The sequence below is a fragment of the Molossus molossus genome, unplaced genomic scaffold, assembly GCF_014108415.1.
Source record: "Molossus molossus isolate mMolMol1 unplaced genomic scaffold, mMolMol1.p scaffold_m16_p_2, whole genome shotgun sequence".
NCBI lineage: Eukaryota > Metazoa > Chordata > Mammalia > Chiroptera > Molossidae > Molossus > Molossus molossus.
Window position 1 is genome coordinate 95,136,656 of NW_023425355.1, and position 14,603 is coordinate 95,151,258.

General features: G+C 37.1%; 1 protein-coding gene across 1 annotated transcript in view; it reads left to right on the forward strand.

Annotated features, from left to right (window-relative positions):
• Positions 1 to 14,603, forward strand: part of VAMP7 (vesicle associated membrane protein 7) — a 44,007-nt gene that overhangs the window by 16,671 nt on the left and 12,733 nt on the right. The window contains exons 5-6 of the mRNA XM_036271407.1: positions 1,850 to 1,940; positions 13,598 to 13,665. Of these exons, the coding sequence (XP_036127300.1) occupies positions 1,850 to 1,940; positions 13,598 to 13,665 (159 nt within the window). The remainder of the gene's footprint in view (positions 1 to 1,849; positions 1,941 to 13,597; positions 13,666 to 14,603) is intronic.

Consider the following 14,603-nt stretch of genomic DNA (forward strand, 5'->3'; position numbering starts at 1 on the left):
TAGAATTTCCTATACATGGAATCATACATTATGTACTCTTGTTCTTGCTTGTTTTGCTCAGTGTAAGGCTTTTGATATTCATCCGTGTTGTGTAAATAAGTAGCTCCTTTCTTTTTCCTAGTAGTAGTGTATGTATATACCACAATTTGTTTATCCATTCACCTGTTGCTGGATATTTGAGTTGCTGTCAGTTTTCAGCTATCATAAATAAAGCTCTTATGAACATCCACATACAAGTCTTTGTGCGGATGTATGTTTTTATTTCTCTTTGGTAAATACCTAGGAAAGGAATTGCTGGGTCATATGGTGAGTGTTATTTAATTTTATAATAAATTGACACATTTTTGTCAAAGTAGTTGTGCCATTTACATTCCCACCAGCAGTTCCAGAGTTTCTGCATCCTTTTTAGTTTTAGTCATTCTAATGGGTGTCTAGTGATACCTTATTGTGATTTTAATTTGCATTTCCCTAATGACTAATGATGCTGAGACCTTTAAAAATGCTTACCTTTTATTGTTTTTTATTTATTTTTATCTTCACCTGAGGACATTTTCCCATTTTTTGTTCAGATAAAGTGGGAGGGAGAAAGAGAAACATCGACGTGAAAGGGACACATCGAGTGGTTGCCACCCACACAACCCAACCAGGGCCGGGGACAAACTGCAACCGAGGTACGTGCCCTTAGTGGGAAGCAAACCCGGGTCTCTGGATCGCAGGCCAACGCTCTAACCCCTGTGCCAAACTGGCCAGGGCAAAATTCTTACCTTTAATTCATGCAGCTATTTAAGTGAAAAAAAACAACAACTTCTATCTATGATTGTGTTGAGTGAGAAATAAAAACTTATTGTAATTAAATATTTTCCTTTTCACTTTTCCTGTAAGTGTTCTTTTTAGTACTCTTTTTAAGTGTTGTACTTCTAAATATGCATTGCTCTGGGGATAAGTTCCTTTAAATAGTTATAAATCTTTATTATTCTTTCAGTTGATTTGTTTTATACTTGTCACTAGGAAACATTCATATATGTGAAACTATGTAAAACATCATCAACAGAAAATATACCAGTGCACAGTCAAAAGTAAATAGGGTCAGCTGGCAGCCAGCTTTCAACTTAGCTAGTTTGCCATTAGCTCCAGTTCTGTGTGACCCTCTGAATAGTTTCCTCATCTGTAAATGGAGATAACAATGATGGCATCTTCATCATAGAGTTTTGGGGTGAATTAAGTAATATCCTCTACTTGAGGTATTTAGGCACAGTGAGGTGATTGGAATGTTGTGTATTGAGCATTCTATAGTTGTTAGCTATGGATAATTATTTCAAAATATATACTGTTATCAGTGTCTTACATTTCTAAATCTTATAAAAAGTCAATGAAAATAGGACATATACCCTGATTCCAACAGTATAAGAACAGATGTCTATAAGTTGAGCCATCTCCTACCTCATCATACAGACCCAAGAAGTGGGGAACAATGTACCATACCCTTCCCCTGTTCTGTTTCCCCTGTCCCAACTACAGTCTTCTGTTCTTCTTTCTTCCTTATCTGAACTCCCTACTTCAGTTCCAAGAGTCTCACATGTATATTTGATATATTATAATATATTTAGCTTTCCTTATTTAAAATAAGATGATTTTTTTATACTATAACACTTATATTTTATATGGTAGTATTTTAATGCTGTCTATATTTTTCCTAGGTCTGATAACAATTTTGAATGAAGTGACATATTTTTTATATCAACAGACACATAATTATATAGCATTTCTCAATGTCATTCCTCTTCTTTTTGTTTTCCTATTGTAAATAAATGTCTGGATACCATAAAAGTTAAATATTATTTTCTTACAGAAGCATCACTCTGAAAATAAGGGCCTAGACAAAGTGATGGAAACTCAAGCCCAAGTGGATGAACTGAAAGGAATCATGGTCAGAAACATAGGTACGTTTCATGGCATAGTAAACATGAATGTGGGCAAAAATGATAATAAATTACTTGATTGCGGTCAAATTATTCTGGAGAGACTGAAACAGAATTCCTTCTTACTACTGGAAGCTAATTGTCAGCTGAGATATGGGGATTACTTACCTATGATACTGCCTACTGTTTGAGTGTTTTCTTTTTAGTACTTATGACTGTTTTATATTCTAATTTGTTAGTTAGCTTAGCAAGACTAATTTCTGAGACCCTCACAACCATTCAGCAATTTAGCATAATTTAGTCAATTTTGGCTGGTGATACTCAGCTAATATTATCAGTAGATACCTTGAAGTATAACTATTTGACCTCCTTAGAAAGTTTGTTGCTCTTTTTTTTTTTTTTTTAATCCTCACCCCAGGACATTTTTCCATTTTTTGTACAGATAGAGTGGGAGGGAGAGAGAGGAAGAGAGAGAGAGAGAAACATCGATGTGAAAGGGGCACATCGAGTGGCTGCCACCCGCACGACCAACCAGGGCCGGGGACAAACTGCAACCGAAGTACGTGCCCTTAGCGGGAACCGAACCCGGGTCTCTCCAGACCGTAGGCCGACGCTCTAACCGCTGAGCCAAACCGGCCAGGGCTGTTGCTCTTTTTTTTAAAAAAATTTAGTAAAAGTTTATAATTTTTTTTCACATTTTTAAAATTTAATTAATTAATTTATTTTTGTTACAGATGTTTCTCCTTTTTCCCCCACTGATTCCCCCTCCCCCCTCCCCACCCTGTCCCCAACTTTGTTGTCCATATCTATTGTTCATACATACGAGACATGTAAGTGGGGTACAGACTGACAATCCCCAGAAGAGGGAGTGGTGGGGGAGAGATAAACGAAAGTTTGTTGCTCTTGATTGAAAGAAAGAATTAGACCAAAAATTGTTATATTCTTCAAAAGTATGAACTATGTGTTATATATATAAACTTCATCAGCCTGTGTTTTGTCAAGAACCTATTTAGCACATGAAAATAATCCAGAGAAATGCATAAAGTTTATTTTTTAAACTGATTATTCAATGGTATTTGGATTTAGGATGACGATATATATTTTTTTAAGCACTGGTTCTCATAGTGTCATACCTGGGCCAGCAATACCAGCATCTCCTGGCATCCTGTTAGAAATGCAGATTTTCAGGTCCCAGTCCAGACCTACCGAATCTGAAACTCGAGCTGGGGCCCAGCGATCTGTGTATTCACAAGTCCTCTTGAGGATTTCAATGCACACTCAAGTTTGAAAATCACTCTTTTAAATATATCTTCTAAGGGGAATATCTCATAGACAATAACTTCTATAAAATTGAACAAAAAGGATTATATAATTGCTTTGTAAGATATTTAATTGAGACATTTTCAAATTACATAAATGTCTATTTACTTACAATCTTGGATTTACTATTTGAATTATTTTTATGTTATTAGAACAGTTACACATTGAGAAAAGATATTTTAAAAAATATATTCTTGGTCTCACCATCCTAAGATTTATTTCCATTTTCTTTCCTTTACATTTTGTTGTTAATTCTTACCTGAGGATATTTTTTTCCATTGATTTCTCACAGAGAATGGGGGTGGGGGAAGAAATATCGATGTGAGAGAGACATATCAACTGGTTGCCTTCCACACACACCCCTCCAAGGCCAGGGACTGAACCTGCAACCCAGGTATGTACCCTTGACTGGGAATCAAACCTACAATCCTTCAGTTCTCGTGCAGACGCTCTAACCACTGAACACACTGGCCAGGGCTCCTTTAAATTTTTATCCACATGTTTACATAGCTGTAATCATAGTTTGTATTCTGTTTCATGGAGGCAGTATAATAATAGTGATCAAGATTTGGAGTCATATGTGCCTGAGATTGAGTCCTGATTTCACTTCCTACTTGCTGTTAGTCCTTCTAACCTCTCTGAGCTTTATTTCCTAATCTGCAAAAAGGAGATAATAGAACCTAAGGATACCAGGATAAAAGAGGCAATGTATGTAAAGTGCTTTGTACAGTGCCAGGCACATAGGAAGAGGTAATGACTGTTAGCTGTTGTTAGTCTATGTTATGCTCATACAGTATTTTATTGAGTTACAGCATAGGTTACCAATCATGTCCTTATTTTACTCTAATCAGAGTTGTGCAACCATCACCACAATCAATTTTAGAACATTTTTATCACCTCCTCCCAAAAATCCTGTACCCATTTAGTCAGTCACTCTTCTTTTCCCCTCAACCTTCAGACCTAAGGAACTATTAACCTCCTTTCCGTCTGTATAGATTTGACTTTTCTGGACATTTCATATAAATGGAATCATATAATATGTGGCCTTTTGTATTTTGGCTTTTTTCACTTAGCATAATGATTTTGAGGTTCATGTTGTAGCATGTTAACAGTACTTCGTTCCTTGTTATGGCTGAATATTCCATTGTTTTGATACATTTTATTTATCTGTTAGTTGATGGACATTTTGGTGGTTTCTACTTTTTGGTTATGAATACTGCTTCTGTGAACATTAGTTTACAAGTTGTTGTGTGAGCATATGTTTTCAGTTCTGCTCTAGGAGTAGAATTGCTGTGTCACATGGGAACTCCATGCTTGATATTTTTTTCTTTCTTTTTTAAATTTAATTTTTTTAAAACTATTTTTTAAAATTTATTTATTTTTGTTACATATAGTTGACACTATTACAGATGTCCCCCATCCCCCCACTTTGCCTACCTCCACCCAGTCTGCACCCCCACCTCCCCTGGCATGTTTAACATTTTTAGTAAGGCCAAACTTTCCTAAAGTGGCTACACCATTGTACATTCCCAGTAGCAATGCATGAGGATTCCAGTTTTTTCATATCCTTGCCAAATTTTATTATTTTTTTTATTATACCAATTTAGTATGTATATAATGGTATCTTATTGTGGTTTCTATTTGCATTTCCCTGGTGACTAATGATGTTGAGGATCTTTTCATGTGCTAAAGGACCATTTGTATGTTTTTGGAGAAATGTCTATTTAAGATCCATTGTCATTTTTTAAGTGGATTGTCTTTTTATTGTTGAGCTGTAAGAGTTCTTTGTATACTCTGGATACTACACCCTTATGAGACAAATGATTTACAAATACTGTCTCATATTCTATAGGTTGTCTTTTCACTTTTTGTTGTTATCCTCACTCAAGGATATTTTTCCATTTATCTTTAGATAGAATTGGGAGGGAGATAGAAAGAAAAAGAAACATGAATATGAGAGACACATCAACTGGTTGCCTCCTGTACGACCCCGTCAAGGGCCGGGGACAAATCCTACTAGAAGTACTTTCCCTTGACTGGATTCAAACCCGTGACTCATTGGTCCACAGGCTGGTGCTCTAACTGCTGAGCCAAACAGGCCAGGGCTCTTTTTACTTTTTTGATGGTGATCTTTGAACCACAGAAGTTTTTAATTTTGATGAAGTCCAATTTATTATTATTATTTTTTTTGCTTCTCCTTTGGATGTTATATTTGAGACCATTGCCTAAGCCAAGGTCACAAAGATTTACTCCTTTGTTTTCTTCTAAGAGTTTTATAGCTATTTAATTTGGTCTGTGATCTATTTTGAGTTAGTGTTTGTGTATAAAGTAAGGAAGGGGTCTAACTTAATTCCCTCAAATGTGTATATCCAGTTGTCCTAACACCATTTGTTGAAAATATTTTTATTTTCCCATTGAGTAGTCTTAGCATCCTTATAAATAATCAATTATCTATATATGTGTGGGTTTATCTGGACTCTCAGTTCTGTGCCAGTACTATATGTCTGTGTTTACACCAGTACCACACTGTCATGATTATTGTAAATTTGTAATAAGTTTTATAATCAGGAAGTATGAGTCTTCCAACTTTGTTTTTCTTTTTTAAGATTGCTTTAGCTATTCTGAGTACCTATCACTTCCATAACAATTTTAAGGTGAGCTTGTCAGTTTCTGAAATCAAAATAGCTGGCATTTTGATAGGTATCGTGCTAAATCTGTAGATCAGTTTGTGTATTATTGCCAGTTAACAATATTAAACTTCTGATCCATGGACATGAGATGCCTTTTCATTGAGTTAGGTTTTCTTTAAGTTTTTTTCAACAATGTTTTGAGTTTTCAGTGTGCAAGTCTTACGTGACAAAGACCATGCTTGACCAAAGGTTAAACAGGCTCTTCTGAGCCCTGTGTTTGACTAGGCTTCATCCTTGGGCTGTGTCCTTGGCTTGCCTAAACCAGTTTTAGCAAAGAATCCTGCTAAGTCAACCCCCTACCTTTGATATCTGATTACCCTTGATAGCTGGTCAAAGTTCTTTATCCCATACCTTTGATGTGTAAATCTTTGGCCTGCCTTGAGGAGATCCTTTAGGCCAGTTTAGCAAGATTCTCCTACCCTTGATTTCTCTTCCTAGTAATTTTCCATGCACTGACCACCCCTTCACTCTGCTCATTGGCTATAAATCCCCACTTGTCCTTTTTTTTTCATTATTGAGCTATAATTTACATACAAGATCCTGTGAATTTAAGGTGTACAACATGTTGATTTGATACATTTATATATTGCAGTATGATTACCACCTTAGTTTCAGCTAACATCTGTTACATAAATTACTTTTTTTGTGTGTTGAAAACTTTTAAGATCTAATCTCTTAGCAACTTTGAAGTATATAATACAGTATTGATTTTTTGAAGAATATTTAAATTCAATGACTTTATATTTGCAATGCAAAATCCTTACATTTTATTTTTTAACATATATAATGCATTTTATTTTTATTCCTTTATATATTTTTGTTGAGATTATTATAGATGTTCCCTCTTTTCAGTATTGTTGATTATAATTGGTGTGCTGTGCATTAGATCTCCATAACTTACTCATCTTCTAGTTGCAAGTTTGTACCCTTTAACAACATCTCCCCAGTTTTTTCCAAACCCCATCCCTTGGTAACAACCATTCTACTCTATGTTTCTACAAGTTTGACATTTGTAGATTCCATATATAAATAATATACAATATTTGTCTTTCTCTGTCTGGTATATTTCACTAAGCATAGTACCCCCGAGATCTATCCATGTTGTTGCAGAATTTCCTTCTTTCTGGTGGCTCAATAATATTTCAGTGGTGTGTGTGTGTATCACATGTTCTTTATCCATTGATGGACACTTCTGTTGTTTACATGTCTTGGCTATTGTGAATAGTGCTGCAGTAAACATGGGAGTGCAGATAGCTATTCAAGATCCTATTTTTATTTCCTTTGGATATATACCCAGAAATGGAATTGCTAGATCATATGGTAGTTGTATTTTTAATTGTTTGAGAAACCTGGCTGAACCAATTAACATTTCCACCAACAGAGCAAAAGGATTTCCTTTTTTCCACATGCTTCCCAACACTTGTTATCTCTTGTCTTCTTGGTGCTAGCCATTCAAAGAGGTGCCAGTTTTCTTTCTTTCTTCCTTTCTTTTTTTTTTTTTTTTTCCAGGCTGGAGGGTGGTTTTGTTGACATTGCTTTGCATCTGCAAATCTCATTGCCTGTCCTTGAGCTGCACATGGGCAGGGTAGGGTGAGATCTGGAGAGCAGAGCAGCCCAGAGCCTTGGGGATTAGCAGTGAGGGAGGCAAGGAGGGACTGACGTGGCTTGTGGCACAAAGCCTACACTGAACACATTCCAGCTGCTCAATCGGAAGATAGCCCTTGGAGGCCTCTGGCCATACTGCATACTGGCTCCACCTGTGGCCTCCCCTTCCCTCATTGTGGTTTTTATTTACTTGTTCCTAATGATAGTGATGTTGAGTGTCTTTTTATGTACCTGTTGGTCATTGTATGTCTTTGGAAAAATGTCTCTTCAGTTCCTCTGCCCGTTTTTAACAGCTTGCTTGTTTTGTTTTGTGTGTGTATATTAGAGTTGTATGAAGTATTTATATATTTTAGATATTAACCTCTTATCCAATATATGGTTTGTAAATATTTTCTCCCATTCTGTAGGTTGTATTTTCATTTTGTTGATTGTTTCTTTTGCTGTGCAGAAGCTTTTTAGTTTGATGTAGCCCCACTTGTTGATATTTGCTTTTTTTGCTTGTGCTTTGGTGTCATATCCTAAACATTATTACAAAAACCAATGTCAAGGACCTTCTTCCCATGTTATGTTCTAAGAGTTTTATGGTTTCAGGTCTTACATTTAAGTCTTTAATCCATTTCAAGTTAATTTTTTTTTGAGTGGTGTACAATAAGTCCTCACTTAATGTCTTCAGGAGCTTCTTGGAAACTGCAACTTTAAGAGAAACAATATATAATGAAACCCATTTTACCTTAGGCTAATTGAGATAAACAGGAATTAAGTTCCTACAGTATAATTTTGGTCACAAAAACATCACCAAACTTAAATAAAGACCACAAACACTTCTATTAAACATTGAAATAAATATGTGCTATTCATACATTTAAGAAAGATGAATAAAAACAAGTAAAACTATTTTCCAATCCACTTATTCCAGTTCAGGGCTGCTGGTGGTAGGAGCCTATCCTGGCAGCTCAGGGTGCAAGGTGGGAACCCACCATGGACAAAGTGCCATTCCGTAGCAGGGCTGCCATAATGCTAGCATTTCCCACTTGTCCTTGGTATATTCAGAGTTGAGCTCAATCTCTTCCCCCTCTTGTGATAGTCTTGACCCCTATTGCTATAGTCTTGAATAAAGTCTTCCTTACCATTTTGACAAGTGTCAGAATAATTTCTCTTTAATAGTATCTCTCTTCTAACATTCTTCTTGTCTTATTTTCAAGTATTTTATTTTTTTATGCTATTGTAAATGGAATTTTTCTCTTCCATTTTTGGATTTCTTATGACTTTTGTATACTGACCTTATATTGTGGAACTTTATAGAACTCATTTATTAGTTCTAAAAGCTTTTTAGTGGATTACTTATGATTGTCTATATACAGGATCATACATTTTGAAAATAAAGATAGGTTTAATTCTTCCTTAATAATCTGGATACCATTCATTTCTTTTTCCTACCCAGTTGCCTTCTCTAGAACTTCCGGTATAATAAAAGTGGCAAATAAAAGTGTCTTATTTCTGCCCTGGCTGGTTTGGCTCAGTGGTTAAAGCATTGGCCTGCGGTCCTGAGAGACCCTGGTTTGGTTCCCGCTAAGGGCATGTACCTCGGTTGCAGTTTGTCCCTGGCCTTGGTTGGGTTCTGTGGGTGGCAGCCACTCTATGTGTCCCTTTCACGTTGATGTTTCTCTCTCTCTCCCCCTTCCACTCTCTGAACAACAAAATGGAAAAATGTCCTCAGATGAGGATAAAAAAAAAAAGTGTTTTATTCCTGATCTTAGGGAGATCTTAGGAAGTCTTTCACAATTAAATATCATGTTAGCAGGGGTTCTTTTATAGGTGCCCTTTATCAGGTTTAAGAAGTTCCCTTCTATTTCCTACGTGTTAAGTGGTTTATAATGAGAAGGTGTTGGATTTTTGTCAAGTGGTCCTTTGCATCTATTGAAATGATCATACATCTTTTTTCCCTTTATTCTGTTAATACAGTATATTACAATCATTGATTTTGGATTTTAAATCAATATTGCATTTCTAAAATAAATGCCACTTTTTCATATTGCTGGATTTATAGTGCTAGTATTTTTTTAAGTGTAAAGGGTTTTTATTATTTGTAACATAGGCACAATTTATTTAAAGTTAATAAATTTTTATTTAAGGAATTCTCACATGTTCTGAGTCCTTCCACACACTGCCTTAGTTTCTCCCGAGTTTGACTCTTAATCCCTTTTTTGCTTGATCCAATTGTCATTTCAGTCAGTCCTGTATAACAGGAATACAGATGATCATGTGAGCACAAACTATCTGGTCACTAGCAACCTAGAAGGATTAGCTAGACAGGACATCTGCAAGACTCCAGAGATCTAAGGCAGCTATGTAAAATCTCACTGATTACCAATGGCTATTACAAAATCACATGTAGCTTGTGTTATATTTATATTGGCCAGTGCTAATCTAGACAATAAAAATAAGGGTTAAATAGTATTTTATTGGAGATTTTTATGTCTATATTCATAAGAGATATTAATCTGTTGTTTTCTTTTCTTGTGATGTCTTTGTCTGGTTTTGATACCAGAGTAATACTGGCCTTATAGGATAAGTTGAGAAATGTTCCCTCCTTTTCTATTTTTGGAGGAGTTTGTGAAAAATTAATATTAATTCTTCTTGAAGTGTTTAGTAGAATTCACCTTTGAAGCCATCTGGGTCTGGGCCTTTCTTTGTGCAACATTTTAATATTACTGATTCACTCTCTGTTTTGTATTTAATTTGTATAAGTATAATTCAGATTTTCTATTTCTTCTTGAGTCTGTTTTGGTGGTTTATGTTTTTCGAGGAATTTATTTTATCTAAGTTATCTAATGTGTTGAAATACTTTTGTTCATAGTATTCCCTTAGGGTCCCTCTAATTTCTGTGAAGTTGATAGTGATTCTTTTAGTAATTTGAATCTTCTCTTTTTTTCTTGGTTAGTTTTTGTAGATTTGTCAAAATAAAAATTTTTTTATCCTTACCCGAGGACATTTTTCCATTTTTTGATCAGATAGAGTGGGAGGGAGAGAGAGGAAGAGAGAGAGAGAAACATCGACGTGAAAGAGACTCGTCGAGTGGCTGCCTCCCGCACGACCCAACCAGGGCCGGGGGACAAACTGCAACCGAGGTATGTGCCCTTAGTGGGAACCGAACCTGGGTCTCTCTGGACCACAGGCTGATGCTCTAACCACTGTGCCAAGCTGGCCAGGGCAGATTTGTCAAATTTCTTTAATCTACTTTCGGTTTTATTGATTTTTCTCTTTTTTTTCTGTTCTGTATTTAATTTTGTCTGCTCTAATCTGTATTATGTCCTTCCCTCTAGTGAGAACTCTTTTCCTGGCTTATAGATTGCTGCTTTGTTACTGTGTCTTTGAGTAGGCGTGGGGGTAAGAGAGAGAGACAGAGACCTCATGTTCTCATCTAAACTTAATGATCTCCCAAAGGTCCCATGTCCAAATACCATCACAGTTGTGGTTAGGCCTTCAAGGCTTCAGTATATGAATTTAGTTGGGGTAGGACATAATTCAGTCTATAATATTTTCTCTTTAATATGGGTGTTTAATTTCCTTATATAATCCCTGCTATAAATTTCCTTCTATACACTGCTTTGACTTCATCCCATATATTTTTCTTCTGTTATTGATTTCTAATTTCATTCCACAGCTGAGCACCCTCAGAGTGAATTTCTAATCTCTGCTTTTTGCTGTGTATGGGTCACGCTTTCCTGTTTGTTTTCATATCTCAACTGTTTGTTGAAAACTGGACATTTTAGATAATATATTGTAGCAACTCTGGATACTAATTTCCAACCCCCAGAGTTTGTTGTTTGCTGATTTATTTGTTTAGTGATTGTGCTGGCCTTTAACTCTCTAAAGCCCGTTTTCCTATAGTGTTTAGCCTCTAATGTCACTTCTCAGAGGGAACAACCTTGGGCATACACGGTCACCTGAAATGACATGGCTTATTTTAATTGTCTCTTCTTGATCTCCCTGTTATGCTTCTAGCTGCTCTGCCTCTGTTGATGTCTCACCCAGCTGTTAGCCTTCACTAATTGCAGGCTAATTGCTCTATTTTTTTTCCAACAGTTCCCCAGACATAAATGGCTCCAGACTGATCTAATTAGATTTGGGCTCCCTTGTCTTTGTAGCCAGTCTTAGATGTTTGTTCTGACCTCAGAAGGGTTCTTCTTAGCTGTCTCTTCCCTGGTACTCTGTTAAACTTCTAGCTGGCCTATAGCTTAACTTGTGGTTCTCATGATGCTACCAGCTACGTCTTAATTGCTTACCTCCAAAATCTCTGTTTTGTTTTTTTTTATCCTCACCCAAGGACATTTTTTGATATTTTGTTCAGATAGAGTGGGAGGGAGGGAGGGAGGGAGGGAGAGAGAGAGAGAGAGAGAGAGAGAGAGAGAGAGAGAAACATCAACGTGAAAGGGACACATCGAGTGGTTGCCATCTGTACGACCCAACCAGGACCGGGGACAAACTGCGACCGAGGTATGTACCCTTAGCGGGAACCGAACCCGGGTCTCTCCGGACCGCAGGCCAACACTCTAACCGCTGAGCCAAACCGGCCAGGGCCAAAATCTTTGTTTTTGACAACACTCTTAGACTTAAACTTCCCCATACTCCATTCCAAATAAAGTCTGTGCTCTTAGGGGAACCTCTCTGTTCTTAAGACGTGCCTCTCCACCTGAGAACAGTTTCTGAGCCACTGCTCTAGAGCTATGGATAGGGACAGTGGACTGCTTCTCTTGGGAGTGACACACTTGCTCTGCCTATGGAGTGCTTGGTAACCATGGTCTTCTTGGCTTGTGTCTCCTGGCATGGAACCTCTGCTCCATGAGTAAGTCAAGACAGGGGCACTCAGGGCCCAGTATTCTTGGCCTGCCACCTAAAGTAGAGAATCTTCTCTATGTGTTGGAGTTAGGTAAAGAAAGGTAGCCTCAGACCTATCAACCATGCCCTGCTGGAATAGAACTTCTGCATCATTTAACCTCAGGGCAGGATGGGAGGAGAAAGGGTGACAACCTGCCCCGACTTGCCTCTCCTAGGGAGAAAGCATAGTCTTTGACTGTGGCCTGAGGAGGAAGAGAATCCCGAGGCTTTACTTATCAGGAGTAGAGCTTCCATCTCACTGAGCTGAGGTATGGAGCAGGTGATGGTCTAAATGCCATAGACTCTCACTGTTCTTACTGAGAATTAGTTGATTGTCCTGTGTAAACGTTTCTTCACTTGCTGTATGTCCTTAGGACATTCACAGTTTTCAGAGACTTTATGTTTTTATTCATTTTAGAGAGAGAGAGAGGAAGGGGGAGGATAAAAGAGAGAGAGAAACATTGATGTCACAGAGAAACATCAATCAGTTGCCTCCTGTACGCACTCCAACTGGGTACCAAACCTGCAATCTGGACACGTGAGCTGACGGGGAATTGAATCGGCGACCTTTCAGTGCACGGGACGGCACTCAACCAACTGCGTCACACTGGCCAGGGCTCAGAGACTAAATGGCTGTTGTTTGTTTGCTTGTTTTTATAATTTTTACCAGTTATAGTTTGTTTGTTTTTTTTGTTGGAGAGAGGGTCTGTGGAGCTCCTCACACCACAATTCTTGAAGTGTCCAACTCTCACTCATTTTGGTGGGTTCTTTTTCTCTCTCTCTCTCAGATTATACCCTTAATTTAGGATTTTGAAAACTACATCCCTTGGATCAAATCGGGCCTATTTTTCTACATAAAGTTTCCTTGGAACATAGTCATACCCATTTGTTTACATATTGTCTATGTCTGACAGAGTTGAATGATTGCAACTGAGACTGTTTGGCCTAGAAAGCCTAAAATATTTAGTATCTGGCCTTTTACAGAAAGCAAACTGCCAACCCCCACTTTAGTTGATATGTTTTACTAATGTCTTTTATTACTTAAACATAGAAGTGCTTCTCTAGTAAATATGAGTTCTTAAGAGTACCAACTATAATGAGAATCAGATTTGGTTTAAAACAAAGACAAAAAATAGTACATCTTTAATATAAACATGATATTTTCTGTTTTTCCAACATTTTTAGATCTGGTAGCTCAGCGTGGAGAAAGACTGGAATTATTGATAGATAAAACAGAAAATCTCGTGGATTCGGTAAGTACAAGATGTAAAGTAGAGAAACTGGTTGATGGCTAACTTAATAGGGAATGGTATTAAATTCAGTACTGTAGTATTTTTTATTCTGACCTCCATTATATGATTACATTGTAATTATGAGGATAACAGTGAGGGGGAAAAAAGCCATGACCCATTAATAACCATTAAGGAAACTTTGGTTTGGAAAACATACTCAGTTTACAGAAACAATTTTTAAAACTTATGATGCCTATATAGTTTAGTACCTCAACTGCACATAGCAGTCTGTTCTCCTCTGTACATTTTGTACAACATGAAAAAATAAATTTTCATGCCACTTGTGACCCAGTATGAATCCTGAAACCTGGACAGTTCAGTCACTTTCTTGCTTACTGTGACAGCATAAGCTTTCCTTATATCAAGCAAGAGGCAGGGATTAGAAAAGGCCACTGAGCCTTAAAGGAGTCGTGTCCCCATGACCTACTTATTCTACAATTACGTGTATCTTTGCATTCTCCATCTGGTTAGTGGATTGTTTTGAGGAAAGATGATATTGAATTGAAAGAGGGCAGAGATTACAACTTGGGTCTGTACAATTACAGGTTTAAATGCAAAGTGGAAGTTTACCTTTTGAAACAGATCATTGAGTGCTCAAGTTCATTCTCACTGGCAGCTAGATTTGTAATAGTTAATAGCACAAGCTCTAGAGTCTGGCTACCTAGGATTGAATCCCATCTCTGCCACTTACTAGTTGTGTAACCTCAGGAAAGTTACTTAATTGTGCCTCAGTCATCTGTAAAATGGAGATGTACCTACTTCATAGTGTTTTGGCGCTTAAATAAAATAATGCATGCTAAGTGCCTGACACAGTTTCTGGTACATAGGAAGAGCTATTTAAATGTTTATTGTTATTAGTTTTCCAGGGACATTTATTAACAGTAGATCTTAGAAGGATA